General features: G+C 38.5%; 1 protein-coding gene across 1 annotated transcript in view; it reads left to right on the plus strand.

Moving 5' to 3' along the window:
* LRP2 (LDL receptor related protein 2) overlaps positions 1-26,651 on the plus strand; it is a 255,526-nt gene that overhangs the window by 177,410 nt on the left and 51,465 nt on the right. Inside the window, exons 44-53 of the mRNA XM_066279296.1 lie at positions 70-312; positions 4,995-5,120; positions 6,472-6,591; positions 9,867-9,998; positions 11,911-12,112; positions 16,322-16,617; positions 17,828-18,344; positions 19,572-19,724; positions 20,240-20,410; positions 25,318-25,541. Of these exons, the coding sequence (XP_066135393.1) occupies positions 70-312; positions 4,995-5,120; positions 6,472-6,591; positions 9,867-9,998; positions 11,911-12,112; positions 16,322-16,617; positions 17,828-18,344; positions 19,572-19,724; positions 20,240-20,410; positions 25,318-25,541 (2,184 nt within the window). The remainder of the gene's footprint in view (positions 1-69; positions 313-4,994; positions 5,121-6,471; positions 6,592-9,866; positions 9,999-11,910; positions 12,113-16,321; positions 16,618-17,827; positions 18,345-19,571; positions 19,725-20,239; positions 20,411-25,317; positions 25,542-26,651) is intronic.

Consider the following 26,651-nt stretch of genomic DNA (forward strand, 5'->3'; position numbering starts at 1 on the left):
TATTTTTAAAGAAATTAAGATGTTGCTTTTATCAAGAGGTTTCTTCCATGTTTTTTTTTCTTCTCTTAGCGTTTCACACCTGCCATTCGACAGCCTTCACCTGTGACAATGGGCGATGTGTCCCCTATCGTTACCGCTGTGATCACTACAATGACTGTGGTGACAACAGTGACGAGGAAGGGTGCTTGTTCAGTGAGTGTAATGTGACCATGGAATTTACTTGCAGTAATAGAAGGTGCATACCTCTTGAGTTTGTCTGCAATGGAGTAAACAACTGCCATGATAATGATACTTCAGATGAGAAAAATTGCCGTAAGTTCTGCTTAAGTACTTATTGTACTTTGGGGTCATCTGAAGTCTTGGATCATGAAAGATGAAATTTTTATATATAAAAATGCTTTCTAAACAACAACAAAGAACTGAGTATTCATGTAAACATATAAGTTTCATTTTAATATATTTTATTAAATGATTTTTTAAAACAACTCTACTTAACATTTGAATTATTCACCTAAATTTATGAACCCGTACAACCATTGACTAATTGTAACCTTAAATGTTTTACTTTATTAATCAGCCAGATTAAAAATTCACTTGACAAAATCTTTTATTATTTTAAGGCTTTAGCAATAGTCACTGACAAAAATTATTGCATAAATGTGTTGTGGTTAATGTTTGGTGTACAAAAAGCTATGCAGTATGGTACTGAAATGACTTGTCTTTTTAGTTTTTCTGATAAATTGTGTCTTAGTTAATTGATTTTTCCAAAATTTCTGGGATTTTCACTTTAACATCTTGGGAAAATAAAAGAGCAGAGTGTAAGTTCAAATATATTTTTAGTTTTAGCCCTGGCCAGTTGGCTTAGTGGTAGAGCATCAGCCCGGTGTGTGGAAGTTCCAGGTTCAATTCCTGGTCAGGGCACACAGGAGAAGCACCCATCTGCTTCTCCACCCTTTCCCCTTTCCTTTCTCTCTGTCTCTCTCTTCCCCTCCCACAGCCAAGGCTCCATTGGAGCAAAGTTGGCCCAGGGAACTGAGGATGGCTCCATGGCCTCCACCTCAGGTGCTAGAATGGCTCTGGTTGCAGTAGAGCAATGCCCCAGATGGGCCAAGCATTGCCCCCTAGTGGGTTTGCCGGGTGGATCCCAGTCGAGCACATGCAGGAGTCTGTCTCTCTGCCTCCCCATTTCTCACTTCGGAAACACACACACACACACACAAAATATATATGTATATAAATTTATACATATATATTTTTTAGTTTTGATATATCTACATGGTCTTCTGCTTTTGTAGGTAGTGTTAGACAATACTTATTTAGGTGTGCTTTCAAAAAAAACTTTTTTTATTGGAAATTTCAAATATACACCAAAGCATAAAGAATAGTATAATATACCTATCACCTAGTTTTGACATTTATCAACAATGGCCAATCTGTCTCATCCATCACCCTCAACTTTTTTTCTGAGTATGTTAAAGCAACTCTCAGGCATGCAAATCACTGATAAAGACATTAAAAAAAACAACTACCATGCCATTAAAATGCCTGACAAAATCAACAACACTTCATATCCTCCAGTACTCAGTCCATATTCAGATTTTGTCAGTTATCTCCCAAATACCTTTCTCCAGTTGCTTTATTCAAATTCAGATTCAGACAAGGTCTACACATCGACCTCTGACTGTTATAACTTCTATTGCCTTTTTATGCCACAATGGTTCTACTGTTTTAAAAATGTCATTCATTTGTTTGGTGAAATCTTCCACTTTCTGCATGTGACTGATTGTATAATTGAGCTATTTAATTTGCTACTTTCTTTCTTATTTTATTTCTTACTAACTGGATTTTTGACTTAGAAGTTTGAATACATTAGGTTTAATTCTTTGAGTAAGAATACTGTACAAGTAGAACAGTATATTTCCTGTTGCATCAGGTCATGAGGCACATACGTTGTTCTGCTTTAGGTGACAATAAAATCAATTAGTGGAGCCTGACCAGGCGGTGGCGCAGTGGATAGAGCATCGGACTGGGATGTTGAGGACCCAGGTTTGAGACCTCAAGGTCACCAGCTTGAGCGCGGGCTCATCTGGTTTGAGCAAAAAGCTCACCAGGTTGGACCCAAGGTCCCTACTCAAGCAAGGGGTTACTCGGTCTGCTGAAGGCCCCGCGGTCAAGGCACATATGAGAAAGCAATCAATGAACAACTAAAGTGTCGCAATGTGCAACGAAAAACTAATGATTGATGCTTCTCATCTCTCTCTGTTCCTGTCTATCTGTCCCTGTCCATCTGTCTCTCTGACTCTGTCTCTGTAAAAAAAGAAAGAAAAAAAAAGATAATGAAAAAAAAATCAATTAGTGGATTTAGAAGTCAGCCTGAATTTTCCCTTAGGAAGACCCCATCAACCACTTACCCAAACATTTTTACATCCATGAATGGTTGTTCCATAAATCCATTATTACTTTAAAGATTACAAAATAGGTATTTTAAAATTCTATTATTTCTTCCACATTTATTAGCTGAAGCTTCATAAAGAAGAAACTCCCCTTATTAACTGTTTTGTTACCATGAAATATAATTTTGCAGGGTAAATGCTTGATTCTTACCCTGTATTTGTCAGTTTTCAGTCTAAGGAGTTGGTGAGCAATGAGCAGTAAGTTCTTGCTTTGTTTTTAGTATTCTATTAAACTCAAAGATTTAAATGTAATTTATGAGTTTGAATGCTATGAAGTAGTTTATTTTTTTTTAGTGGTCAATTTTCCTGTCTCAGGCAAGCGGGAGCCCTGCTAAGTTGGCTCCTCTGTTATTTTGAATGGCCTATTCAGTAAACGTACAAGCTTAAACTTGCACATTTCGTGTCTTAGATGGGAGTAACTACTTACTTATCCAAGGAGACCTTATTCCTTTTGTGGTATTTAAAAATTACTATGGTGTTGAAATACCCCATTCCTATTTGATTTTCATTGCTTCTAGGACTTTGCAGTGGACAGAATTAAGAAATACATATTTAGAAAAAAATAAATTTATATCAATATTTCCTTTTTAAATTTAAGGTTATAGATATTTTCTTCTTATATTTTATTATTATTTTTTATTTTTTATTCCGTGAGAGAAGGAAGGCAGAAACAGATTCCTGCATGTGTCCCAAGAGGGATCCACCTGGAAAGCCCACTAGGGGGCGATGCTCTGCCCATCTGGGGTGTTAACAGCTCTGTTGCTCAGAAACTGAGCTCTTCTTAGTGTCTGAGGCAGAGGCCATGGAGCCATCCTCAGCGCCTGGGGCCAACTTGCTCCAATCGAGCCATGGCAACAGGGGGAGAAGAGAAAGAGAAAAAGAGAAGCGAGAAGGAGCCGGGTGGAGAAGCAGATGAGTGCTTCTCCTGTGTGCCCTGACCTGGAATTGAAACTGGGACATCTGCATGCCAGACCAACCCTCTATCACTGAGCCACTGGCTAGGGCCAAAATCTTGATTCCTAATGACATTAACTTAAAGATTTTTTTGCTTTATTATAAAATAATTTCAAAATGCTTATAATAATTTCAAAATAACCATACAAATAGTACTACTACTGATAAATCTATTAAGTGTAATTTAAGACTTTAGGCCTTTCATGTTCTTAGATTATGTCCCTTTAAGGATATGCAAGCAAAATACAAGTTTTAATGCCATTTGAATTTTTTCCTCTGTGTGGTTATGCTATGAACTTGATTACCATTAGCTTTATCTGTTACCATTTCCAAATTTTAGGAATTACTTTTCTCTTTCCATTTTCATTTCATTGTTTTTGTTTTTTCAAAACAATGTATGTAGTTTCAAAGTCGACATTATATGACAAGGTACCTTAACAGAAGTCTTACATCTTTGTCCTCTCTATTCAGTTTCTTCCAGCTATTCTCAGTCTATTTATAAGGATGACAATTTTTATTAACACATTATTTTTAATTGAATTTATTGGGGTGCTATCAGTTAATAAAATTATGTAGGTTTCAGGTATACCATTTCATAATGCATCATATATACACTGCACCACACGTTCACCGCCCCAAGTCAAGCCTTCTTCTATTACCATTTATCCCCCTTCTTTGGTTTATTTATTGTTATTGTCATTGTTTTTAATATAAGCATATCTACCTCTCTTTATTCACACATACACACACACAAACACTCATATTATTAACTTGTGCTTTTTTACTGTTAATATATCCTGAAAATCAAACCATTATTCCTTATCAATATATTGAAATCTTCTTTATTTTTTATAGCTAGATATTACTCTGTTGTGTGTATATGCCATAGTTTATTTAACTAAGAGTTGGGACTCTTGTTGATCATATTAAATAATGAAAATGATTTAAACTACAGCCTGATCAGGCGGTGGTGCAGTGAATAGAGCATCGGACTAGGATGCAGAGGACCTAGGTTCAAAACTCCAAGGATGCTGGCTTGAGCGCGGGCTCATCTGACTTGAGCATGGGCTCACCAGCTTGAGTATGGGGGTTGCTGGCTTGAACTCAAAGGTTGGTGGCTTGAGCTCAAAGATCGCTGGCTTGAACCCAAGGTTGCTGGCTTCAGCAAGGGGTCACTTGGTCTGCTGTAGCCCCCTGGTCAAGGCACATATGAGAAAGCAATCAATGAACAACTAAGGAGACAAAAGAGCTGCAACGAAGCATTGATGTTTCTCATCTCTCTCCCTTCCTGTTTGTCTGTCCCTCTCTGTTTCTCTCTCTGTCTCTTTCTCTGTCACACACACACAAAATAATTTAAATACAAAACAAGCCTCCCCTCCCCTCCCTACAGTATCAGCTGCAAATTTCTTTTCTTACTCTAGAATCTGTGATATAACATAAGTATGATGGACCATGCCTCTGTGATAGGTTACAAATGCCTCCCTTTCAGTGGTTTGAATTTTGCAATTGATCTTTTAACATGGACATTTTTTATGGTATATATGTGGTGGATATGTTCCAAATGTATATCTGGTTGTCTTTTTCAAGCCGATCGCACTTGCCAGTCTGGATTCACAAAGTGTCACACCACAAATATCTGTATTCCTCGTACTTACTTGTGTGATGGAGACAATGACTGCGGAGATTTTAGTGATGAAAGCCCCACGTTTTGCGGTAATACAAGCTGCTTCTCTTCCTGTGGTTCCAGGGATGCATGTCTTAAGCTAATTCAAAGATATATGGCCGAGTGTTTGGGCTAATTTCAATTTGTCACCTCTAATTGACATTGTAAGTAGGTGCAGTGGGCAGTTACTTCAGGATGTGACTGGAGAGGAATAAGAAGACCCTTCTCTCTGTTCCCTGGCTGGAGGCCCAACTCCAAATACTTCTTCCAGAGACCTGTTCTGATACATAGCCTTCCATATTTGCAGAGCCATTTCCCCAGAGTTGTAGGCCTTTTGTCTTCGGGAACTCCGGGCAGAATTTGAATGTTGAGCCCTTACATTTACTCTTCATATGATTATAGTGACCATTGGTAACTGAAAGAATTTTTCTAATTTTAAATATGTTTAAATTTCAGGAATCCTTATTTCATATTTAGTAATTTGGTTCAATTAAACATATTCTTATACTTGTAGCTCAAATGAAAAGGACTTTCTTAAACTTGGTAATTTGGAGCTTATTCATGTAAATACATACATGATTTAAGAATTTAGTAAGTGTCCCCAGGCCAGACAGCAGTTCAGGAACAGGAGTCAGCTGTCGTAACAGCAGCAAAAAGAAGCAGAATCCAGGATGCAGCCGTCAGACAGGGATATACAGATTGGAGCTACTGCTGATCTCTCAGGGACCTCTGCTTCCTTATCAGTTTTTTTTTTATTTTTCCTGAAAAATTATCAGATGTCATGGGCCAAAGCAAGGGAGCCTTATAGACTAGAAGAATGACAAGACTTGATTCTGGTTTTTACCCACATAACAATTTAGAAAACACATAGAGTTACGTAAGGTTACTCAAGAGAAGAACCAATATTTGAACATAGGCAGATTCATGTTACTCAAATGAAGGTCCTATGTAACAAGGATAAATAAGGGTAGAACTTTGCTAACTCTCTAGAATCATGGTCTAGCATGGCTAAAGATTGTATGTGGGGTGAACTCAAATGTGGTTATATTGCTGTTTTTGCTTTTAGTTATTATTTCAATACAATTTATTTAATTTTATATTATAGCAGAAAGTGTTCTCTTAAATAATTTGGATTTCATGAATGAATCAAAAAGATAGTTCTTTGATATTTCTAACAAATATAATTTACTTGGGGATTTATGGAATCTAGGGAAAATATCCCAGAAATTTGGGGCAATTGTGTGCTTCCTCTCTCCCCCATATTCCTGCTTCCCCATGGAAAGTGCATATACAAAATCCCATTTTCCAGGCTTGGTAACTGTTTATTTGGTTCAGTTAAGACTGCTGAAAACAAGCTCGTATTTTGCTCATGGGTTATATCTTCTTGCCCTCCTCCAACAGCCTTTCACACGTGCAGCAGCAGTGAGTTTCACTGCACATCTGGACGCTGCATTCCTAGCCATTGGTACTGTGATCAAGATAGAGACTGTCTTGATGGCTCTGATGAACCTGCTACTTGTGGTAAGGGAGTAAGCAAGCCTGAAAAGCATTATGATGCAGCTAGAGGGATTCTTCCAACTACTGCAAACACAGGCCACGGGTGTGGCTGCTGAATGTTTGCAGTCCTTGCTCGCACTCTCAGCTGAGATGCTGAAACCACTCAGCAGACACTTATTAAAAACATTAATACAGAACGGTGTGGGTTGCTAATCAGGATATTGATGGGGGTGGCTGATTGATGCTGATGAAATGAGATTATGTTTGTGGTGCACCTAATATGGAGCTTGGCTTGTAGAACTTAATTAATTTAATTGACTCTGAATTGACATTTTTGGATTTGGCTGAGTTCTGACCCATAAGACTGTGGGAGGATACAAAAGTGATTGGAATCATCATGTACATGGGCTTGTATTCTCTTCCTCTTCCACTTTGTGCAAGCTTATGGTAAGGTCTCATGGCCATCGAGACTTTCAAGAAGTTTCAGGGACCCCTTTACATTCCTGAGGGCATTTGTGCTTGTTTGTACTTGGAGGCTGCTATTTACTGTTGCAAATTCTAATCTAATTCATGCACAGTTTTTGTAAAAATATAACGATGCAATCTCTTACATTGATTTTGATATTTTATCTGTCAAATCATATTTCTGTATAGCAGTCAACAAACTATGGCCATAGGCCAACTTCCTGTTTTTATAAAAAAAGTTTTATTAGAATGTGATCACATATTGTATGTGACTGCTTTTGTGCTACAATGGCAGTGTCAAGTGGGTGAGACACAGAACATATGGCCTATAAGCCCAAAATATTTACAAAATATTTACTAGATGGTTAAGAGAAGGTTTGCTCACCCTTGTTATATTGTCTTCATACTCTTTTTTAATAACCTTATAATATGCCATTGTAATTATCATTGAATTAATTGCCTCTAATTTAAGCATTTAGATTGCTTATACATTTCCTGTAATATAAACATCACCACAGTAAATACCATCATATACAAACACTTTTATTTTATGGATGTTTTCTTAGGACATTAGCATAGTTTTGGAGCTGAATAGAGAGGATTTTCTATTCCTATTTTCTCTCAGGTTTAAATTCTATGGCTAATAGTTGGAGAGTGATTATTTGAAGCTCTTTGCCAAGTTCTTTTCTCCCAACACTAAAATTTTTGTAGAAAACAAAGGGCACATAGTGTTTTGAGGATCCATAAATGAAATAATGTGAGTAGAATAATATTAGAGATTGGTTTAAATATATGAACTATTCATTAAAATATATGAAGAATAAGTAGTTTCCATATTTATTGGAACCAAAGTCATGGTAGCAATTTGTACCAGTTGCCTGATGTTTTTAAATTAAAATAAACACAAAATCTGTATATGAATACATTCTCATTATATGGAGTGGTATTATTTAATAATAGGATGTATATACAAAAGAGTAGGATTACCATTTCTTTGCCCTTCAGTAACTCTTATTTCCCAGAGATAATCACTGTGAAGAGTGATTGTCTTCTTACATTTATCTATACATCCTGACAAGTAGTTTTTAAAACACAAATGAAATCTTACTATATATATTTTTCTGCAATTTTCCTCCACTTTTTTTTTGTTTAATAACATCTTGTCAGCATGTTAGCAAATACAGATCTACCTCATTTCTTTGCACTGCTGAATATTAATTACTCTACAGTATGTCTGTTCCACGTTTTCCACTTTGAAAAATAATGCTGAAATGAACATTGTGGGAAAGGAAGAAATTTTCCTCTACCACAATAGGTTCTTTTAGCTGATCTAACAGTCAAATTTACATGACACAGATTATTGATAGAAAATAACCAGATTTAATTACATATGATGTTTGGGAATCCCATATACAAGAGAGTCAGCTACTCCATAAATATGTGAAGTTCAGAGACAGAAAGTTAAAATGAGGTGTACAGGGCATTCTGAGTTAAGGATGAGAGGTAAGTTTGCCTGGGGCTTAGCTCAGGGCATTCACAGGATGATAAGGAGAGCAGATATTCAGTAATTAGAAGTTTGCTCTGCCTGAGGGATAGGTCATTAAGTTTTTTGGGGGGTTTTTTTGTTTGTTTGTTTTGTATTTTTCTGAAGTTGGAAATGGGGAGGTAGTCAGACAGACTTCCGCATGCGCCTGATCAGGATCCACCTGGCATGCCCACCAGGGGGTGATGCTCTGCCCATCTGGGGTGTCACTCTGTTGCAACCAGAGCCATTCTAGCACCTGAGGCAGAGGCCATAGAGCCATCCTCAGCACCCGTGCCAACCCTGCTCCAGTGGAACCTTGGCTGCGGGAGGGGAAGAGAGAGACAGAGAGGAAGGAGAGGGGGAGGGGTGGAGAGGCAGATGGGTGCTTCTCCTGTATGTCCTGGCCGGGAATCGAACCTGGGACTTCTGCATGCCAGGCCGACACTCTACCCTGAGCCAACCGGCCAGGGCAGCTCATTAAGTTTTATTTCTGGTGATTACTCTTATTACGGGGAAGGTCCCAAATTTGAATAGGGAGAGGCAAAAGTTTCTCTTGAACCTGTAGGGTCTCAATTGCCTTGAGCTCAAAATAACCCACATGCCAGTGGCGCATGTCTCAAGAGAGGCCTTTTTACCAGCTTATAAAAAGTCCTGTTTCTTCTTACTTTTATCCTTGTGCTGTATTTTTAATGGATAAAATTACATTTTTTTTGCCTTATGCTAATTTTACGGGTCTATGATAACTTGGCTAATAGGAACATGTGGGAATATGATTAAAGAATTTGTATTGGCCCTGGCCGGTTGGTTCAGCGGTAGAGCGTCGGCCTAGCGTGCGGAGGACCCGGGTTCGATTCCCGGCCAGGGCACACAGGAGAAGCGCCCATTTGCTTCTCCACCCCTCCGCTGCGCTTTCCTCTCTGTCTCTCTCTTCCCCTCCCGCAGCCAAGGCTCCATTGGAGCAAAGATGGCCCGGGCGCTGGGGATGGCTCTGTGGCCTCTGCCTCAGGCGCTAGAGTGGCTCTGGTCGCAATATGGCGACGCCCAGGATGGGCAGAGCATCGCCCCCTGGTGGGCAGAGCGTCGCCCCTGGTGGGCGTGCCGGGTGGATCCCGGTCGGGCGCATGCGGGAGTCTGTTTGACTGTCTCTCCCTGTTTCCAGCTTCAGAAAAAAAATGAAAAAAAAAAAAAAAAAAAGAATTTGTATCAGTGTTCTTTGTAGACAGCCCATGCTATATGGCAGGCTTTTCTCAGAATTTCTGGACTACAAATCGTTCTTTTCACCAAGAGTGCTTTTTATTTTTGTTTTCAGTGTACCATGAGTCAACGTGTTTAAGTGATGAGTTCAAGTGTGACAGTGGGAGGTGCATCCAAGTAGAATGGATCTGTGATGGTGATAATGACTGCGGGGACATGAGCGATGAGGATGAAAGACACCACTGTGGTAAGTGAAACCAGCTGATTCCTCTGCATTAATTCACATTCCAGGGAAACTCACTAGTTTTATTTTTCTGTCTCTCGAGAGTATGATTGTCAGGCAGATTCCTGTTTAATTGCATGTGCACTGAGAAAGTTATCTTTATTTTTCCTCTCTGGCATTGTTAGCTATCATGTACTTAAATGCTTTTAAATGATGAAAAATGATTTAAAATTTTATTTTCTTACTCTTTCATTTGGCTGAGGGAAATAGTGTCCTATATTTCTAGAGTAGATAAAGAAAACTCAATTGGCCATGCTTACTATGAATAGCAGCTCTAACTGTGTAGCAATTAATTATGCTGCTAGTTTCATCTGTTACCTTAAAGCTGTTATTTAGAGAAGGGTAATTGAACAGACTGTGGAACAGCATTTTGCATTACCAACAGAGCACCCTTAGCTAAGGTGTCCCAGAAAAGTCTTTCCATGGTAGGAAAAGAAAAACAATGGCCCCCTGATGATTGCTTTTTTACAAAACTTTTCACACTGAGGAGAAGGATAAAGGGAGAGGAGGAAGAGAGGCAGAGAGAAACATTAACTTGTTGTTTCACTTAGTTGTTCCATTTAGTTGTGTACTCATTGATTGCTTCTCATACATGCCCTAACTGGGGGTCAAACCCATCAGGGTGCACTGGGTTGACACTTTATCCACCAAGCCACCCAGCCAGGGCCTGATGTTTGCATTTGATTGTAACCTTGTATGTCAGCGACTTTTGTGGTTCCTAGCAGCCTTACAAACATGTATTGAAACATATACTTTTCTCCCACCTCCGTTCCCAAGACCCCCTTCCATTTGTCTCCTATTCACCTACAATGAGATGAAATAAAATACCTCTTCTTTTATTCTGAAGCATTACTACTTGTGTAACTGTATCTCATCCTTGTGCAACAGTGCCATGGTTTCTGATAACTCTTGCTGATCTATGTTCCTCCTATATCCCCAGTTTCTACTTGGGATGGTAACTATAATATAGTTTAAAAGACACTAAATTTGGAGAGAAAAAAGACCTAGGTTTGAAGCCCATGCTTTTTAGAAAGTTCTATGACTGAACAATGCAGTTAATCATTTTGAGTTTCAATTTTCTCATCTGTAGAATTCTCATAAAAGTACCTATCTTACATTGTATTTGTGTGGTTATACTTGGTAAATTAAAACATGTTACCAAATGTAAGGCATTTTTTGGTATCCAGTGAACAAAATGGGAGTATTTTGCTGAAGCCCTAAGGGAAAAATATGATCTTAATTTTATAGAAAACTAAGTGAGGTTTTTATTATGTTTATTTCTTCTGGAAAAAAAAACCAAGGTCCAAAACAATTAAAATAAAAATGTTGAGGTACTGTAGTTTTATTGTGATCCATTATTACCTTAGCAATGTGGTTTGTTTACCTGTTTTCTCTTCATTTCCTTTCATCCCCTAGAACAGTGGTAGTCAACCTGGTCCTTACTGCCCACTAGTGGGCGTTCCAGCTTTCGTGGTGGGTGGTAGTGGAGCAACCAAAGTATAAATAAAAAGATAGATTTAACTATAGTAAGTTGTTTTATAAAGATTTATTCTGCCAAACAGTGAAAATCAGACATAAAGTACTTGGTAAGTAATTATTATTATATGCTTTAACTTGCTATAACTCTGCTTTATACATTTTATAAAGTAAAGTTATTTCCCTACTTTATAAATCACCATTACTGTGGAACCGGTGGGCAGTTAGAAAATTTTACTACTAACAGAGATACAGAAGTGGGCGGTAGGGATAAAAAGGTTGACTACCCCTGACATAGACTGTTAAGTGACATAAAAGCAAGGGAAATAAGGTTCAGAGAGAATGTGACTGCTAGAATGAGCTCTCCTGTGGATTCTGATTCTTGTGTGTTTTGTTTCAGAGAGTCACAAATGCTCAAGTTCTGAGTTTCTCTGTGTAAATAATGTGCCTCCATCCAGGAGGTGCATTCCCCTGTCTTGGGTCTGTGATGGCGATGCGGACTGCACTGATGGCTATGATGAGCGCCAGAACTGCACCCGGGGATCTTGCTCTGCAAACGATTTCACCTGTAGTAATGGACAGTGTGTCCCGGACTCCTACAGGTGAACTGGGCATTAATAAAACTTTTCAGTAAAGCTCAAATATCCACGGGGCTAGAGCTGACTTATCCATCAGGCATGGTGACATCAGTGCCTGTGGCCCATGCTCTTTATAGTAGTCTTTGAAAATGTTTAGATTTCTTTTAAAATCAGAAGGAAGAGAAGAAGAATTTTAAGTTAAACTATTATATAATATTAATATACATATCTGCTTTTATATCAGTGTTATTATTAAGCATAATTTTAAGTATTTTTTATGATGGAATGAACTCATGAAAGTGAAAGTGCTCACGGCTCATAAAAGACATGATGTGTGACCTTGCACAGAAGGCCAAAGAGATGAAGTGGGCTTGATATAAGAAAGTAGGAGACCCGTTTGGTTTTCCATTTGGAATAGAGGTATGGGAATAATAAATGCTTTACCTTCTTCTCTCTGCTATGAGAGAAATAACAGGGCAAGTGTGATGATAAGTGGAGCTTCGCACTTAGGCACAGAATCAGTGAGACACCACAGAGAGGCAGGTGAGGTGCACTGCATGCGCATGCGCTGCACTCAGCATCGGGTAGGAGGAGGTGAGGTGCACTGCATGCGCATGCGCTGCACTCAGCATCGGGTAGGAGGAGGTGAGGTGCACTGCATGCGCATGCGCTGCACTCAGCATCGGGTAGGAGGAGGTGAGGTGCGCTGCACTCAGCATCGGGTAGGAGGAGGTGAGGTGCACTGCATGCGCATGCGCTGCACTCAGCATTGCGTAGGAGGGACAGGAGAGCCACTCCTTGTCTGCTCTTTTTTTTTTTTTTTTTTTTTTGAGAGAAGTTGGAAATCTGGGTTTTCATATGAAATATTCTGATTTTTCAATGCTGGAAACAAAATTTAAACTTCTAACATGGTGTCAGTCAAACCGATTCAAGTGCACAATCTGGTGTTTGATTTCTTATAATTTCTTTCCAAAATGTCAATTTTTTTAGTGCCCCAATCTCTCATTATCCCCACTTAGCAACATTTTAGATATAGAGGGACACAGAGAAGAAAAATGATGGGTACGTTTCATTCCTGATGGACAGGAGAACAGTAAGAGCATTAACAGAAGCAGGCTCAAGGCAGAAGATGGGTTTGATGTTGTAGGACTTCCTGAGCTGAAAATATGTATCAGGCATTTGGACACATGGAGCCTGAGCTAGGAAGAGATACTGCACGTGCCAAGGACATGCAAGCATATGGAAAGAACAAGAACTGTGAGCTTGCCGCCTTTTGGGAGAGGAGACAGAAAAGATTTATGAAGCTGGCATAGGATCAGAGCAGCAGAGCTTCTGGGCCATTTGCTTAGGGGCAAGCAGCCCGCAACGGGCTGGGAGGCATGGCTGGCATACAGCAGGTGCAGAACTGTATGCTCACGAGGGGTCCTTAGCACTCCAGAGAGAGTTAAGTTCTCTTCTGTGAAGAGTGTGGAAAGAGCAGGGACTTGACATTATGATGAAAATTGGTAGTGACTAAAGAAATAGGTAAATATTGTCTAGAAAATGTGGTCTTGTGGGATGAATCATTCCCCCATGAAGCCAACACAGACATTACTGAGAGGTGGCAGTTTGAGTATTGACAACCTGGAGACATTCAAGAAAGAAAGCTGTCTCCTTTCTTTAGTGAACTTGCATTTATTTATATGTGCTTTGTCTCTATTTAACTGATATGGATGTGATCTGTAGATTTTTTAGTCTTTGTATGAGGAAGTGAATTAATCTTTGTATTTTCTTCCTACTTGCTCAAGACTTACATTGTACCGATATTTGGTTCTTCTGAATCCAGTAAATATCTGTCTCGGATAGATTCTGAAAAGCTAGGCATGGGATCTAGGGAATAAAATTATATAAGGTCTTAACTTTGATCTAGGTTATTTCATTTCTTTTCTGAGCTTTCTGAGCTCTGCCTTCATTATTACTGTGACCTAGCCACTGACTTACCTGAGCAAGTAGCAAGAGCAAGAGCAAGTAGCAAGATAATCAGACTTTTACTGATTTATCTTTTCTTCCTTCCTTCTCCCCTCCTCCCACCCCGAGCTTTCTGAATTGCTATTGACAAGGGCTATGGCAGAAGAGAAAAAGTACTGTTTGTCTGGAAATCTGAACCATAGGTCTAAGAGAACTCCAAATTCCATTCACCTAGAGTGCCAGTAGCCTCCACTAAGCATGCTGTGAATTTGTACCTTCTTGCTTGCTTGGCAGAATGTGCATCTCCCCATTTGGCACAGTGGTCAAGGGATCATATTTCCTATTGACTTTTTTCTCTTGGCTCATTATTGATGCTGCTGAACAGTCTGGAAAAGACTGAGTTGTGAGCAGCTCGCTGGAATACTGATCTGCAATTGTGTCTGAAAAACTGGTGATTTGCTTCCCTAAGTGACTTATTTTTCCCTCTTGTGTTGCATCTCAATGAGAGCAAAGAAAGCAGTGGTATCTTAAATCATTTAGAAATGAGTTAAATAGCTCCCAGGAGACCAAGTGGGCTGAGCTAACTGGCATTGATTGCAGCTTTCTTTACAGTAACATGCACACATTTTGATATAAACCACATTGACAATACCCAAGGTCTGTGGATGAGAGTGCTGATTAGAAGACCTCACTATAGATGAGTTGTAAAATTGACCACAGTTAACTTTGATGCCTCCAACTTCTATGCCCCTTGTAATAAATTCTTTTCAAAGAACTGTTTTTAAGATTTTTATTTATTGATTTTACAGAAGGAAAGGGTGGGAGACTGAGAAATATCAGCTCCTGGTTGCTCATTGCTTGCTTATGTGCCTTGACAGGGCAAGCCCAGGGTTTCAAACTGGCAACCACAACGTTCTAAGTCAATGCTCTCTCCACTGTGCCACCACAGGCCAGGCAATATAATAAATTGTTTTACAAATTGTCAAACATTAATTTTGTGCATTCTTATTCAAGATTTCTTTATACTAGTGGGACAAATATATACCCTACACAGATGGGATATAAAACTGTGACTCATGGATACAGATAAAAGTGGTGGTTACCAGGGGTAGGGGAGTAAAGAGGGACAAATATATGGTTATGGAAAATGATTTGACTTTGAGTGATGGACACACAACACAATCAACAGTTCAAATGCTATAAAGATGTTCAAATGAAACCTATACAGTGTTATTGATTAATGTCTCCCCATTAAATTTAATTTCTAAATTTAAAAAAAGATTTCTTTATAATTGAATACTTATGAGTTTTGTTACTGTTAGCAGGATCTCTTCAGTTATTTTGACTTTTCATGACATCTTGGGATAATGTAAAGAAGAAAGAATCTCTTGGCTCACAGAACTGTAGGAAACTACATTGTCCTCATGATGCCTAGGAATGTTAGGTCCCCAAATAGCTTCTAGAACTATGAAATGCCTTTTTCCTTTAACAGCAGTCCATGCTAATTTACTAGTTTCTCTTCCTTCTAATAGTTATTGTCACTCACATCTCATGGTAGTGGCAGGAATATTACAATGAAAGATGGAAGTAACAGGATTGCTATTGCAAACATTATTTCAGTTGGATGATTTGTGTTCTTAGAGGATAGATCTAATAATCTTATCATTTATAATACATAACACTGACCCTAGGAGCATATACTTGGGTATGGGTGATTCTAACATATTTCTTGTGCTCAAATGCTGTCTCATTATCTGATGAATGGATCTGGTGAACACCAAATTATATAAAAGTTGTATTTAATTAATTTATCAACTGGAGAAAATAAATGCAATGGTTTTAAATAGCTCTAGACACCTGGAGTAGTTGTGTGGAATGCTAAATATTATATTCTTTTTTTAAAATTAATAAATATTTTTTTATTGGTAGTGTTTTTAATATTGATAAAAAAAATCTTTGCATATCCAAAGGTCACAAAGATAATTTCTTATATATGTTTTTACTTTATTTTTTAAAACATTTTATTTAGAAAATTAAATTTAATGGGATGTCATTGATTAATAAAAGTCCATAGGTTTCACGTAAACCTTTCTATAGCATTTGAACTGTTGATTATGTTGCACAATTTTCTATTGCTAAAGATTGGGGTGGATGAAGAATCTGGGGAAAGAGATGCTAATGTCATTGGTGATCTTGTTATTGAAATGGTCAATCTGGCATTAAGGTAGAGAAGATAGTTGAGAATTTTCAACCTCTTCAAGAGTTGTACTGGGTCTCATAACACAGGTGTGACCGGCACAATGACTGTGGTGACTACAGTGATGAGAGGGACTGCTCATATCCCACCTGCAATGAGAATCAGTTTACCTGTCAGAATGGGTTCTGCATTTATAAAGGCTACGTCTGTGATGGGGAAAACGACTGTGGAGATGATTCTGATGAGCTGGAGCACTTGTGCCATGTCCCAGAAACCACGTGTCCCCCTCATCAGTTCAAGTGTGATAACGGGAACTGCATCGAAATGGTGAAAGTGTGCAACCACCTAGATGACTGCTTAGACAACAGTGATGAGAAAGGATGTGGTGAGTATAACAGAAGATGTGGAAAAAAGAAAACAGGGAGACTGACTATAGATTCTCAACCTTTTATGACTTAACAGGACTTCCTAGTCTGTCCTCTAAGTAGAAAATTATTATATCTTGCCTATCAAAGCTTTATCAAAGACAAAGTTTAATTGATATATAAAGTCAGTGCACAAATATTTCTGGACTTCTTTGTCAGTTAGGTTGCTGATTAGAGAGAACAGAAGATGAGCAAAGTCAGACCATCAGTTCCTAAGAACACTGTTAAACAAGGAGAACGACACTGATTCTCTTTGAACCCTTGGAATGACAGTTGCCTGAACTGTCCCTGCTAGGATACCTTAGCTTATTCTTCATTTTTATTCTCAGAGTTTTAACCTCCCCTTCTCCCCAACCCCCACAAGTAAAACACTTTAGAATTTATAAAATGTAAAATGAATAAGAGTATGTTCTCCTCCCTGTGTAAATAGTTCTTACATGAGTTTGACCACATGTCACAAGACCAACCAAAGGTACACCCATCATGTAAGAGCCAAGTATGTGCATCTCTTCCCAGGTACGTGTTTAATAATGTCACACTGGTAGCCTTAGATTGGCTATGGTGTGAGCAGTCACAGTGCTGAAATAGAAGATGCTATATCAGCGGTTCTCAACCTGTAGGTCGCAACCCCAGCGGGGGTCGAACGACCAAAACACGGATCGCCTAAAGCCATCAGAAATACATATTTTATTTAAAAATGTATTGTATAATAAATATGTATTTTCTGATGGCTTTAGGTGACCCCCGCCGGGGTTGCAACCCACAGGTTGAGAACCGCTGTGCTATATGTTAGGGTATTTTTCTCCTGGAGGCCTGTTTTACCGGCACACCAGTGGCCAGTCTTTTTTCTTCTATTTGTCCTTCTCCTTTCTCCTGTTATTTTATTTTCAAAATTATTGGTTAAAAGAAGGTGGAGGTATAGGAGTTGAAGTCAAACTTAAGTTTGTTCGTTGTGAAAACCACTGGTGAAGGATTAAGTTGGGAAGAAAGTTGAAAACAACAGTGACTTTTGAATAATCTATGGCCTTGAGAAATCCCTTATTGTCTGTCTACTGTTACCATTATTTGTTAAGAATTGGTTCTTTACAGTGGAAATGTTGACTTTGCATCATTATGTGGTGGGTCCACATTGACATTCTGGGTTCTCTGATAACTTTCTTTTACCTATAGGCATTAACGAGTGCAATGACCCTTCACTCAGTGGCTGCGACCAGAACTGCACAGACACCTTTACCAGTTACTATTGTTCTTGTCGTCCTGGTTACAAGCTCATGTCTGACAAGAAGACTTGTAGTGATATTGATGAATGCAAGGAGACACCCTTTGTCTGTAGCCAGAAGTGTGAGAACTTAATGGGCTCTTACATCTGTAAGTGCTCCCCGGGCTACATCCGAGAAGCAGATGGGAGGAGCTGCCGGCAGAACAGTAACATCGAACCCTACCTCATTTTTAGCAACCGTTACTATTTGAGAAATTTAACTACAGATGGCTCCTTTTACTCCCTCATTTTACAAGGACTGGGAAATGCCGTGGCATTGGATTTTGACCGAGTAGAAAAGAGATTATACTGGATTGATATAGAGAAAAGAGTCATTGAGAGAATGTTTCTGAATAAGACAAATAGAGAGACCATCTTGAAGCACAAACTACCAGCTGCAGAAAGTCTGGCTGTAGACTGGGTTGCCAGGTAAGAAAACACATTGAAGAGCTTTTTAAAAGTTAAAAAAAATTTAAAAAGCATTTAACACATGTTTTCATCTTAACAGGGAATTGACCCTTTTCAACTTTGGTTAGTATGTGGATACATTTCATGCTTTTACATGTTTTTATTTAATTATTTATTTCTGTCGTGTACCTAGTATCAAATGGGATACTACAGAACCTAAAATGGAATGATTTTAAGAATGTATGCCATCATTTTTGTGGGAGGGGCATCACAAAGGAGAAAAGAGCTCTGTTAATCCTGGCCATTCAGTTAACTGGAGATGTGAGGAGTGATTCATGCATTCACTGGTAATTTCAGTCATTTGAAATTGCGTTGTCAGGTGCCCTGCCAGGCACTACACGTTGAGAACCCTCTGCTTTCCTGAGTTCACAGGCTTGCTTACTACTAGTCATTCTCAGCCTGGGCTGTCTTTATAATGAAATAGAGAAAAGCTAACCTGAAACTTTTGTTTTAAGATAGTCCTTCTAGAAACTGAAAGTTTTTAAGGTAGGCAAGGAGTATTTTAATTAAACTTTTTCAAATCAACCACACTTCTTAACATCTCTCTTGAGTATTGAATTTGTCAGCTACTTGGCAGCATACAGTAGTTGGCTTTGTTGTTAACAGACATGAAGCTGCAGGCACATATATTGCTTATATTGCCACAGGGAGTCCGGGCCTACAGAGAACTCTCCTGCTTCTTCTCTATTTGACCATCTTAAGGGTAAAGATCCTAAAATAGGAGGGTGGGGAGTGAAGAATTTGCTCCTTAGTTCTATCTGCAGAGTAGCTGGCCTGCCATATAGCTACTCAATAAGTGCTTGCTGAATAAGGAATAAAATACTGACTGTGTGAATGTGAGTATTTTATAGCCCTACTAGGTGTCAAAAAGCATAGAAATTAATGATTTGCAGAAACAGAACTAAATATGAAGAAAGTAAAGCCAAAATCCTTGTGTAGGTGTGGTCCCAGAATTCCATATGTGATGTCATCTTAAAGTGGGAATTGTAGCACAAATTCTTGCAACTTCCATTACCCAATTGCAAAGGTCAACTTTTCCCCTTGCCCTTGCTTGCCTGGGGAAGAGTGCTTTCTGACAGTTGTATATGTGTGATTCCAAGGTAGCAGAGATAAGAAGTTGGGTGATTAAAATATGAACTCTTTCACAAACAAAATGCCTGTATTAATAACTCTGGCTCTCCATTTTAGAAAGCTTTATTGGACAGATGCCCACCTGAATTGCCTCTCTGTCTCTGACCTTGATGGTCGATACCGCCGCAAGCTGGTTGAACACTGTTTGGATGCCAACAACACCTTCTGTTTTGATAATCCCAGAGGAATTGCTCTTCACCCTCAATATGGGTATTGTCTCCCTGTAATCTTGGGCTCTTCTTTTCTGCCCTTATTCTGCCTCTGTTACCTGAAAGGCTGTTCATGTAGTTATCTCAAGGCCAATATCTTGCTGAGATTTGTCTTCTGCTTATTCTACCTGGTAAATGGCTTAGTATAATGGGTTGAAGCATGGATTATTCAAATGATATTCATGAGCTATTCTGTTTTCATTGCCATGATTTCATCATTTCACTCTTCAAGTCACATATTTTGTCAGCATGCAAAAAAATTATGGTAAAAAAAAAAGTAACCTATCTTTATGGGACTTTGCCTGCCAAGTCCGCTGAAATTTCCAGTTAATCATGTTCATTCTTGAGCCTTTTCTGTATAGCATCCCTTTTTAGATTATCTTCTATCCATTCACTTTCCTTTCTGAGAGGCTCTTTAGAATGTCAATTTTATTTATCTAATTGGGGAAGAACTATGTCTTTTGTTACTGACTTCTTTTGGTTTCAGGAACTGACTCTTTGTGCTTGCTCCAACAGATATGTCTACTGGGCAGACTGGGCTCACAGAGCATACATTGGGAGAGTGGGCATGGATGGAAACAATAAATCTGTGATTATCTCTACCAAGATAGAATGGCCCAATGGCATCACCATTGATTATACCAATGATCTACTCTACTGGGTCGATGCTCACCTGGGTTACATTGAGTACGTATACAGAAAAGAACCAAGCAAACTGGATAACTGTTTATTCCAAATACCAGGCTGGTGTTGCCAAGAATTTTCTAACTGGCCCATGAATTGGAAGTTACTCTGAGGTCACGTCTATCTAATATTGACTATAGGCAATTCACTGAGCTCTGTGGTATAATTCAATAGAAAGAGAGTGAACTTCAAAGCATATAGGTCAGGGTTTTGGTGTGGTACTTTCACTTTTTTTTTCTCTTTCATCTATAAAAATGAGCTAGTAATCTCTCAACTTAGTGGTCAACTTAGTGCTCAACCTATCTTAATTTCCTTATCCCTTTATTTTGCCCTTCCCTCCCAAATACATGATTAATAAATTTTAGTATGTGAAAAAATAAAAAGAACAAAAGTGTTGAAAAGATTTTTCCTAAAAACACTTTGGTACATTTATCGATAAGTACATTGATGTGTTTTATGTAGTGGTAGAGGCTATTAACATTTATTCAAAACAATAATACCTTCAAGGCCCTGGCTGGTTGGCTCAGCGGTAGAGCGTCGACATGGCGTGCGGCGGACCCGGGTTCGATTCCCGACCAGGGCACATAGGAGAAGCGCCCATTTGCTTCTCCACCCCCCCCCCCATTCCTTCCTCTCTGTCTCTCTCTTCCCCTCCCTCAGCCAAGGCTCCACTGGAGCAAAGATGGCCCAGGCGCTGGGGATGGCTCATTGGCCTCTGCCCCAAGTGCTAGAGTGGCTCTGGTCACCGCAGAGCGACGCCCCGGAGGGGCAGAGCATTGCCCCCTGGTGGGCAGAGCATCACCCCTGGTGGGCGTGCCGGGTGGATCCCGGTTGGGTGCATGCAGGAGTCTGTCTGACTGTCTCTCCCCGTTTCCAGCTTCAGAAAAAATACAAAAAAAAAAAAAATAATAAAAATAATACCTTCAAATCATGCCAGTAAAAGGATAACTTTTTAAAATGTAAGTTATCAGTGGTTCTCAACCTGTGGGTCGCAACCCTGGCGGGGGTCAAATGACCAAAATACAGGGGTCGCCTAAAGCCATTGGAAAATATATATTTTATTTAAAAATGTATTGTATGGTTGCTGAGGTCGCGACCCACAGGTTGAGAACCGCTGTTATATATGATAATGCTCAATGAAAAATACTTATTGTAAACAAATAATGTACTTAATCAACCAGTACATGTTTATTTTGGGGCATTGTTAATTATGTTCCTACTTGGACTATGGAAATGTCTTCTGGGTAAGCATTTATGAATATGTACCCAGACATCTAGCTTGTTGCATTCAAAAGCATGGAATTGTCATGAACTCAATGGAGTTATTTTAAAGACTTTTAAAAAGTCTGTCATCCTGTTAAATTTCTTTTGCTGTCAAAATCGGTGTAGAAATTTTTGAAGTTCTCTAATCCTATGTTCTGTGGGAGCATGCCACTGAAAGAAAAGGAATATCTGCTCTCTCCAAACTCATGGCAGACATAGTTAATCAATCCCAGAACTCTTTTATTGAACTGAGATGTTTATGTTTCCCTACAATTCTCTCCCAGTTGTCACACCTGGCTTAGAAAGTAGGGGACACTGGATTTTTGAAAGGCTATGCCACCAGCCCCTGCTACTCTCTAAAGCCTGTTTTGAGCTCAGTCCTTTCAGATTATCTTAATAATTTTACTTTTTAAAATATGTTTAGGGTCAGTAGAGAAGAGACTTGGAAAATTGAAGGTAGAAAGGTTTTGACATGTGATGCTTTGGCAATACTTTTTTGGCTTTATATTCAGACAATCTTTAGCATTCTCCTTGCAAAATGTATCATAGCAGATACAAACTCACTCTCAGGTAGAATTCAAATTTGGTCATATTAAGGAGAATTTATTTCTAACTTATTTAAATTTATACCATTTCAATATAATATACAATGGTGACATCTTTAGCCCTTCCCATGATATGTGTATTCTCTTTTTGAAGAAACATCATAGAGTTTAACTTTCCATAAAATCCTGTTTTGAATTAATAGAAGCATCAAGCTATTCAAAGAAGCTTCAGTAACTTTCCTGTTGAATTTATGTTATCTTTCAGGACTTGTAGATTATTCTTGGTCTTGAAAGCTTGGTACATTTAAAACTGAAATTGATAGCGTATACATAGATAGTATATATGTTTTTGTGAGACAGAGACAGAGAGAGGGACAGATAGGGACAGATAGACAGGAAGGGAAAGAGATGAGGAGCATCAATTCCTCATTGCAACATCTTAGTTGTTCATTGATTGCTTTCTCATATGTGCCTTGACCAGAGGGCTACAGCAGACCGAGTGACCCCTTGCTCAAGCCAGTGATCTTGGGTCCAAGCTGGTGAGCCTTGCTCAAACCAGACGAGCCCACGCTCAAGCTGGCAACCTTTGGGTTTCGAACCTGGGTCCTTTGCATCCCAGTCTGATGCTCTATCATCTGTGCCACTGACTGGTCAGGCCATAGATAGTATTTTTAAGGAGTGTTGGAGGCAAAAGGAATTTTCTAACTACTTAATGTTCTGTTTGTTTTTTGATAAAATTTGTGTAGCTGGATTTTAAAATTCAGGCAATAGGTTACTGTCTAAAAGTCAAATCATAATTAGGTACTGTGATCTGGGAATGAATGTGCCTTTAATATTCATGTAGCCATGCTGACTTGATTAGCTCTTGAAAGGGTAGCAATGCTTGTGTTTAGAAATACATTTCATGAACTATGTAAGTAAATACATTTCTGTAGAACATCTAATCCATTTCTTTTATATATTGAGATATGCCAACATATCCTTCTAGCTGTGCCTGTGATTATACAGTTGACAAAAAATACTCATAAAGGTGTCTGAGATCTTCATATAAAGATCATGCAGCACTACTTTCTGGTCTATGATTTTTTAAAAAGAAACAGGTAGTGACTAAGTTCTGGTCATTTATCTGCAGTCTGATCAACAGAAGCCCAGAAGGTCTTCAAGTTTTCTATAAGTTACCATCAATTATGATATTTTGGAAAGTATTTCTAACATCACATGGTTTACATTATCTATTTCTTAGTTGCTAGCTCATTTTACCTCCTGTTGGAGTTTTAGGGTCTGCTCCAAAATTTAAAAATACTTAAAATGTTATTATTATTTTTTATCTTATATTTATTAATTTTAATGCAGTGACATTGATAAATAAGGGTACATATGTTCAGAGAAAACATCTCCAGATTATTTTTGACATTTGATTATGTTGCATACCCCTCGACCAAAGTCAAATTGTTTTTCGTCACCTTCTATCTGGTTTTCTTTGTACCCCTCCCCTCCCCCACCCCCTCTCTCTCCTCCCTCACCCCCTCTCCACCCTCACCCCACCCCACCCCCTGTTACCATCACATTCTTGTCCATGTCTCTGAGTCTCAAAATGTATTATTTTTGACAGACTCACAGAAATCAATGAGACAGAATTAAGAGGACCTAGCTATTTGGCCATGGATGCTCCATGACATCTTGAAATTAGAGAACCTTCTCCGCAGGCTGATTCATCTGGAAAAGTATTCTTTAATAGTGCCCAGGGCACGATTGATAATAACTGTGCTGCCAAATGTATGCAGAGTCAACCCTAGGCCTTTAGTTTATTTCAGTTGGAATATACCACTAGGGTTCTACTGAGAATCTAGCTATCTCCTAGCACAGCTTCTTCCCTGCAGTGTTCACGGGAAGGTAGAATTCCAGCTCTGTATTGCTATCCTCTGATTTCTTCCGTTGACTTAGGAAACAAGAATGGTGTTCATCCCAGGATATCAAAAGGATGCTTAATTAAGGTGACCAACTCTTTAATAATGAAAAGGAGGACAAAAATAAATTGAAGAAAACAATATCATAAATAAGAGAAACATTTTATTCATTGCAACAATAATACACTGTAGTATGATAAATGCATAATAAAAACATTGATAATATTTTATATTGTAATTATGCTTACATGCCTATTAATTTTTAATAATAATTGAAAGGAAAAAGTACTCATTTAGATACAAATACATCACATAACATGCAATGGATTGACTCTGCATCGATCAAATACAGACATTTACAGATTAGTTTTCCAATATCAAAAAGGACATGTAGGAGGACACTTTTCAAGAGAGGATGGAACTTACAAAAGAAGGACTGTCCTCCCTAAAGGAGGACGATTGGTCACCTTAGCTTAATGGAGAACATCAATGTATGAGGTTTTAAACCTACAGCAGCTGAACCAGCTGCATCTGCAGTCAAGCAGCTGCAGTTAGGAATTTGTGATTATTTAAACTCCTCTGACTATTCCTATTTTTTAAGGCATCGCTTTTTCAACTTTTACATTTTTTTAAGTGAGAGGAAGGGAGATAGAGAGACAGACTTCTTCATGTACCCCAACCGAGGTCCACTTGCCAACCCCTGTCGGTGGCCGATGCTTGAATCAACGGAGCTATCCTCAGCACCTGGGGCTGACACTCGAACCAATCCTTCAACCAGTTTGAGCCACTGGCTGCAGGAGAGGGAGAGAGAGATGGGGGAGAGGGTGGAGAAGAGAAGCAGATGGTTGCTTTTCCTTTGTGCCTTGAATGGGGATCGAACCCGGATATTTGCGTGCCAGACCAACGCTCTATCCACTGAACCAAATGGCCAGGGCCAACTTCCACATCTTTCAGGTTGAGGCTTTATCCACTGTGCCACTACAGGTCAGGCAGCTTTCTCATCTTTAGTTCAGTCAAAGTGTCTTTAAATTTATCTTTTTTTTAAATTAAAGATGGGAAGTTTTAGGGAGAATCTCAACTTCAGTTACCTCTAGAAGGTAGAATTTTATTAATAAATGTCAATTCCTCTATTCATAGAGGCATTAGAAGAGGGAAATTATCTTTATTGAGTGATTCTTTCTTTCTTTTACCCCAGGTACTCTGATTTGGAGGGCCACCATCGCCACACAGTGTATGATGGGACACTGTCTCACCCTTTTGCTATCACCATTTTTGAAGACACTATTTATTGGACAGATTGGAACACAAGGACAGTTGAAAAGGGAAATAAATATGATGGGTCAGAGAGGATGACTTTGGTGAACACAACACATAAGCCATATGACATCCATGTGTATCATCCATACAGGCAGCCGATTGGTAAGTAAGTGACCCGGGAGTTTGATGCAGTTGCTTTAGGTTCCTGGACATGATATTTTTGTTTCTTTAATCATATACCTCCTGATTTATAAAGGGAATGGTGTGACTTGTTAATGTTTTCTACAAAACTTATGTTGGAAGTTGAGAGTATGGAAATATCTTTAAATTTTATTCCCCTCCTAGAAAGGCAGCTTAGAACTCTTTTTCTTAACATTGGCTCTATTCTTAAAAATCAATCTGGGTTTTTGATTCTGGTAAGAATTGACAGTTGTTCCATTACCATAATTTGTTTTATTTTGGTTGTAGTATTGAGGTATTTTAAAGTGAATTAGAACTATCATGACATTTCAGCCTTAAATACTTAAGAAAGCACTTTTCAAAAATAAGGACATTTCCTATATAACTACAATAAATTCTAATACCTAAGAGATGTATTATAATTACATGGATGTAGTTATAACAATCATTAATACCAAGATCAAGCTATTGAAATGGTTGATTTAATAGAACATTTAAAAGAAAATTGTAATTATAAAACATCATTTATTAAATGTCTATTTGTACATGCCATTGTATCATGTATTGAATATACATGTTCTTCTAGAAGCTAAAAAGTTGAGAGCAGCACATTTTAGTGTATCATAAGCTAGGGAATTTGTTTTGTTTATTTTTTCGTGAACTTATCTTCCCCTTTCAATTAAAGCCATTTTAAGATTTAGAGATAGTCTAGCAAATGTCTGGAGTATACTTTGGGGGTACAATGAATTTTATGGGCCTGCTTTGTTGTGCTGTCTTGCTAAAACTCATGATAAAGTTGGAAATAAGGAAAATTGAAATTGGCAAAATAATGATACTCTGTATTTTTTTTTCTGGAAGTTCATATCCATTATTATTTTAGCAGAATTTCAAATTAATCTTCACTTCCAAATAACAGCCCAGAAAATTAGTAAAGACACTGTGCAGTTTATCCACCCATCTCACTTTTGGCCATACTTCTGTTGCCAAAATCCTTAGAAGGAGAGAATCTAGACTCTATGAAAAATGAAAACTTTCACTTAAGTTCTGGACACATGAATGTAAGCTGTTTCCCATCAACTCTCCAAGAACTTT

This window comes from Saccopteryx bilineata, chromosome 5, assembly GCF_036850765.1.
Source record: "Saccopteryx bilineata isolate mSacBil1 chromosome 5, mSacBil1_pri_phased_curated, whole genome shotgun sequence".
NCBI lineage: Eukaryota > Metazoa > Chordata > Mammalia > Chiroptera > Emballonuridae > Saccopteryx > Saccopteryx bilineata.